The following is a 6,819-nucleotide window of genomic DNA, read 5'->3' as shown; positions in this document are numbered from 1 at the left end:
GTAGTCAAGGTAAAAAAAAGCCGTGATATCCCAGTGGACATGACCTCTGCCTCCGATTCCGGAGGGTGTAGGTTCGAATCCGGTCGGGGGCATGCACCTCCAATTTTGCAGTTGTGTGCATTTTAAGAAATTAAATATCACATGTCTCATTCGGTGAAGGAAAACATATTGAGGAAACCTGCATTTGCAGAGAATTTTCTTAATTCTCTGCGTGTGTAAAGTCTGCCAATCCGCATTGGGCCAGCGTGGTGGACTATTCACCTAACCTCTCTCATTCTGAGAGGAGACTGCAGCTCAGCAGTGAGCCGAATATGGGTTGATAATGATGATGATGATGATGATGATGATTTAAAACAAAACCTCTACTACAGTAAATAATCATAGGAATATTGAGGAATTTTGCGTTCGAAGGTCATTCCTTTAAACTACAGTTCTATATAGGTCATCGACACCTAGTTTTCCACTTAATATAACTTACCTATCATACCCTCGGGCGGGCAGCTTTCTCGCGCAAAGAATTTCTATCGCAATTCAGCGCGGGAATGCTGCCTGCGTGATGGGCACCCTACCAAGGGCGGAAAATTTTGATAAATATTTCTAGGTATTAGTTTTAATTTTAATTTATTTTAATTTTGTAGTTGTAGTTATATTTCCTTATATTTTATTTTTATAATAAGTTTAGCCTATTTAAGTATTATCTTCATTAATAAATACAAATATCTATACTTACCTATTAACCTACACAATAATAACTATATCACAACCACTTTTGCATTCAAACTCCTCTGTTACTTAAATGATATCATTTTTAGCCTACTTGTACATACGTTTTCTGTGCCTTAAATAAGTAATAAATATTTAGTACCTAAACTAAGTAAAACTTCTGCAAGTGAAAAAATAAATCCTTGAGATACCAGACATTCTGTATTAAAGAACTTGTAAAAAAATTAAATTAATTTTATTGCTGGGTCATTTTATGCGCAATGGATCAGCCTGGCTGTCCAACGCGGAAATGCAGCCAGTATTCTTACCACCATTCTTCGTGGGCATGATTTATATAAGCTATCCTAAAGCTTAAGTTCCTAATTGTATCAATTCTCAATAAAAAAAATATTGCTTAAATAAGTATCTTTACAATGATGAATGCCTCGCTCTTCCTGCTTAGCTTTTAATTTATGACGCAATTTTACGAGTACTCTTTTTCAGCATTACGAATATTTTTAAGGTTCCGAATAAGTCAGCTACTTATTTTAAATAATACAAATATGATATTATCAATAAGTCCATAGTCACTCTCACCGCCAGGACTTTCTTAAATGAAATTAAATACTTCGCCAAGTATGAAAGCATTTCGTATGCCGTCAACGCGCGCACGCCGCGTGCCTTGCCGCCCAAAGGATCACATATAAAAACCAAGCCCATTGAAAAATTAAATCATTGTTGTGCCATTAATCGGCCGGGCCGTACGTTTAATTAATCAAAACTAATGACAAAGTGAAAATCGCGAAAATGAAGTGTGTTTGCCTCCTCCTGGCTTCTGCGGCCCTGGTACATGGTTATGCGATTAAGGACAATGAGATAGAAACCTCAAGGTTGCGGACCAGTGATGATCTTCTCAATAGTGTTATCAGTGATTGTTTCGAAACAGAATCCCCGATGTCATGTCTCAAAGTGAAGGTCTTGTCATTCTTGGACACCAAACTCGGGGTAACTTCCGAGTCTGCCAGGGCTTTGGATGAAAACAACATTGACAAAGTGATATTCGACCGCGTTGGCAGGATATTAAACCACAATGAGTTCAAATTCCAACTGCCAGAGTTCATTTTCCAAAACGCTGAAGTGTCTTACCGTGCTGACAGAGGATTCGATGTGGACTTCCCAGAAACTGATTCTGAAAATGGCGAAGGTACAACTAGTAGACTTTATCAATCAAATCGGCGAAGGTTTCATTAATTATCTGTGTTAACCTTAACTCTTTTCCAGCTCGAGGCATTCTCAAGAAGAAACTTCTGCTGCCAGTTCTTCTTCTTCTCAAGCTGAAGATGAAAGCGCTGATGCCGATTCTAGTCGCCATCATCGGCATTAAGGCTGTGAAGGCTCTCATTCTCAGCAAACTGGCTATCACACTCGTTGTTGGATTCCTTGTCTACAATCTGATCATGAAGAAAGGAGGTAAGATTAACAAACAAATCACAATCCATTATAGTGAAATCAAAATTACAGAAAAATATATAGAGCGCCTTAAAATTGCAAACGTTGGAGCGTCGCCGAAAGGTTGCCTGTCTGTCAGTTTTCTACGCCCAGGAAATTTTCGATGTAGGCATTTTTTATCAAAGAACTGTCAGGCATAGCAGTAGTCAGCACCCATAAGTATTTGATGCTTAAGAAGTTGTACGAACCATAAGACTCTTCGTTCCAGATTCGTATTGCAAAATTATGGAATGCCTTTCCAGTTTCCGTTTTGCAACATGGATATCTTGAAGTCAAGAATGAATACGAAGGCAAGCGCGTTTCACCGTCAGGTGCATCGTTTAGCATTAGATTTCATTACTGGCCACTGCTGATTAATTCAGTACAATGTAGAGTAAAAAGTCTAAAGATGTTTAGCAAGATCTAGAAGCAAGCTTAGAAAAATCCTGACAATTTCGATCATTGTTAGTAAGAAATTGATTATTATTTTCAGCAATGCCAATGATGATGACACCAACAGAGGCACCCGCGGCACAGTACGGACCCCCTGCCTCTCAATACGGCCCCCCATCGACCCCAGCTGCCCCTCAAGACTCCTACAGTCCCCAATGGGAACCAGCAAGCTCAGGACCGTACTCCAGAGTCTGGGACCCCACACAACTGGCATACAGCTCATACTATCCTGGTGATGCAAGCGCTTCATCATCATCCAATCAATCACCAGGCTACTCCAGCGTATCATCCATTTCATCATCATCATCTTCATCGGCCTGAACATGACTACCTCGTTGTAAATATACGCCCTACGAACGAAACGGATAGTGTTTAAAATAGTTTATTTATTGACAGTATTTATTACGTTATTTATTACTTACACAAATAAATAGACTGGTTTTTATATCATTGATTTATTAGTCCTATAAAATAAACGATACATATACATATATGCTACAGGAAAGCGTGAAAATATAAAAGTTGCCATTTAAATGAGTTATAGACTGAATAGTCGCCATATAAATCGATGGTTCGTTTTTATTTAGGAATAGCTTAATGAAAAGAAATTCATGAAGACCCTGCGATTGCAAAATTTTTATCTATACTAATATTATAAACAGGTAAAGTTTGTGGCTAATGAGCTGTTATAGACAGTCCAGTGGATATGACCTCTGCCTCCGATCTCGGAGGGTGTGGGTTCGAATCCGGTCAGGGGCATGCATCATCGATGAAAAACATCGTGAGGAAACCTGCATACTAGAGAATTTTCATAATTCTCTGCGTGTGTGAAGTCTGCCAATTCGCATTGGCCTAACCCCTCTCATTCGGATAGGAGACTCGAGTTCAGCAGTGAGCCGAATATGGGTTGATAATGATGAAAGTTAGTGGTGTCCTAGGATATCGTATATCTCTGGATCTACTGTACCGATTTTGAAAATTCTTTTACCACTAGAAAGTCACGTTATTTGTGAGTATCATAAGCTATATTTTATCACCGTATTCTCACGGCAACGGGAACTATGCGGGTGAAACTATGGGGTTGGCTATTGATTTTATAAAAGCTAAAAGTTTGACAACTCATGTTCCTACCTTAGGCTACTACAACTAACCGGAAAATACAACTCGTGCAGATTAACTTGACACCTGGCTCGAATGACGGTTGTTTACGGTACTGAGTGCAAAAAAAATCATTTATATATAATAGTTTGATACTTGGATGTAATTATTTTAGCGCCTTCTTACCAAATATGAATCTAGCTTGTACTTTTATATACCCGTGGGCGGTGACCCTATGACCTGGATTTTCGACGGCCTCCGTAGCACGGCGTATTTACAAGACGAAGGTCCTGGGTTCGATTCCCGGCTGGACCGATTGATGTTTTCTTAATTGGTTCAGGTATGGCTGGTGGGTGGCTCCGGCCGTGGCTAGTTACAAGCGATTCAGCGATATCGTGTAGAAACCGAAAGTGGTGTGGATTTTCATCCTCCTAACAAGTTAGCCCACTTCCATCTTAGATTGGATCATCACTTACCACCAAGTGAGATTATAGTCAAGGGCTAACTTTTGAAGAATAACAATAGTAAAAATAACTCTACATGCGATTCGTCCGTCTCAGTCGTACAGGACTCAGTGGTACTCAGGTAGGTAACTATAGCTTGGCAACTTCGTTCGTAACAATCCCGATGGGCCGCGCGGGCCGGGGGGCGTGTAGCGATGAATGAAAAACTGACGACTAAAGCACCTGATTTCCCCGTACGCACGATTTCACACCCGCGCAGACTTTCCCCCCGTCGCCCGTATATCATGGGAGTGTCATCAACGAACTTGCCAGACTATAGCATCTCTTTTCGTTATAGTGAGTATGTATGTACATGTATGTATAATGTACATCGTACTCAGACTAAAGGACTAGTATTCGAGGAGCCGATGGTCGTTGGGATCCCAAGGAGCTGGAATGGCGACCCCACACTAGAAAGCGGAGTACTGGTCGACCCCTAACCCGATGGACTGACGATCAAGCGAGTCGCAGTGATTCGCTGAATGCAGGCGGCTCAGTATCGTGGATGTTTGGAAGTCCCTAAAAAGGTCTATGTCCTGCAGTGGACGTCCATCGGCTGATATGATGATGATGATACCTCTTTCAACGCGGCATGTATAATGCAGAACGTGCCAGAACGCTAATTGGCTTGGCAGTACGTCTATAATCCACCAAACAAAAATGCTCATAGGCTAATCATCATCATTATCAACCCATATTCGGCTGACTGCTGAGCTCGAGTCTCCTCTCAGAATGAGAGGAGACTCTCAGGCCAATAGTCCACCACGCTGGCCCAATGCGGATTGGCAGACTTCACACACGCAGAGAATTAAGAAAATTCTCTGGTATGCAGGTTTCCTCACGATGTTTTTCCTTCACCGTTTGAGACACGTGATATTTAATTTCTTAAAATGCACACAACTGAAAAGTTTGCATGCCCCGGACCGGGTTTGAACCCACACCCTCCGGAATCGGAGGCAGAGTTCATATCCACTGGGGTAAGCATACTTTCTTTGTATTTTAGACAGGAAACTACGAGTAGATAAATGAAAGAGACACTTCTCCATAGTTAAGTATTTGTATTTTATTTATCTTTAGTATGTCTATGAACCAGTAGAACCGCGAAACATTATTATTAAACCCCCTTACTAATAAACGTTGTCATGTATTTATTCATAATTCCTTTTCTCAAATATTAAAATTATGGCAGAAGTGGCGTAACTACATTCATCCCAACCCCTACACTTCCTAAAATTAAAAAAAAAAAATACATATTTGCAAATGTCTCAATAACTTTCTCAAAATTCTATTAATACTGATAGAAGCCCCTCTTTCCCTGATCGCGGGATTTCAACGTGTCATTTACGCCACTGCTTAAGAAAGAGTCTAATCAGTGATATAACTACATACAAAGTCTATTAGTAAGGTCGATATTATATTTAATCGTGTCAAAAACTTTTACATTGTGGAAAAGTGGAAAAATATTACAAATTGGATGTAATTATGTACGGATTATTATTATTGTCACATCGTTTCATATAGCTGATCGTCCGTTACAGAAAGTTATAGAGCTCCCTCAGACATACAATTTGTGAGGACTACTAAATTACGTAGTTTTATAATTTAGCTAGACTATCTACTAGGGATGATGACAGTTTTTTTAATTGTATATAAATTAGGAGTATGCTAATAGTAAAGCAATTTGGTAAAAGGAACAGGGTATCTGCGATCATTACTTTCGGAGCTACAGGGATTTATAAGGTTGAGATTTGTGGCGCTGCCGCGGATCCCTGAAAAACGCCCCATACAAAATGGCACAAACTAATGACGTCGTAGGTAATGTAATGATCGTCAGATTTGTATGTGCGTCCAAACAAAATTACTAATATCTTTGTTATTTGTTCGTTTATGTTTATAGTTCACATTTATTAAAAAATGTCACATTTAATGTAAGAAAGCTAAAACTATATGAATTTTCATCTAATTAAGATAAAATATTTTTAATAGTTTTTGAAATTTTATAATCTTATTTTTTTTTTTTTTTTTTTCGATATTCAAACTTAGTCATCATCCCCATTGTGTGTGATTGAAAGTGAATTTCGATTTTGACATTATCGGTGTCCAATTAACAAGTTGGATGTAGTTAGAAAAGTTATGGCTAGCATGTCACTATATTTGGTCTAAAATCTGCAATTTTATGTCTGTGGAAGCTCTTAGCGTTTTTATTACTGCTAATCATCAAAAGCATTTATTGGCGTAACTACAAGTGGAAAGGAAAAGTGCTTATGCATATTTATTATTTAATACGCGGATACTTCATGTAACATACGACCAGACATAACTACAATTCCCGTATCTTATAAGTGAAGTGAAGTGTAATTGAGAAGGTTTAAAGAATAAATAAAGATAAGTAATAGGCTGTCATATTTTGCAATAACCGGACGCTTTATTTTGACTATAACATAATTTAGATATACATAATGCAGCCAGAGGGCCTAGTGACAGTTTGATACTGTTACTATCGCGTTAACGTAAACGCGAATTTCTAAGAAATTAAAACAGCGCCATCTAGTGGCACTTCTGCACAACTGTTTTA

General features: G+C 38.9%; 1 protein-coding gene across 1 annotated transcript; it reads left to right on the top strand.

The window, feature by feature from the left end:
- The first annotated feature begins 1,419 nt into the window (after positions 1-1,419).
- LOC112045422 (uncharacterized) lies at positions 1,420-3,088 on the top strand. Its single transcript, XM_024081586.2, has 3 exons — positions 1,420-1,906; positions 1,984-2,172; positions 2,684-3,088. The coding sequence occupies exons 1-3, from the start codon at positions 1,510-1,512 to the stop codon at positions 2,962-2,964; spliced, it is 867 nt and encodes a 288-aa protein (XP_023937354.2). The 5' UTR covers positions 1,420-1,509; the 3' UTR covers positions 2,965-3,088.
- Positions 3,089-6,819: the final 3,731 nt, after the last annotated feature.

This window comes from Bicyclus anynana, chromosome 24 (assembly GCF_947172395.1).
Source record: "Bicyclus anynana chromosome 24, ilBicAnyn1.1, whole genome shotgun sequence".
NCBI classification, from domain to species: domain Eukaryota; kingdom Metazoa; phylum Arthropoda; class Insecta; order Lepidoptera; family Nymphalidae; genus Bicyclus; species Bicyclus anynana.
The sequence above is the reverse complement of the archived record's forward strand: the minus strand, read 5'-3'. Positions and strand labels throughout refer to the sequence as shown.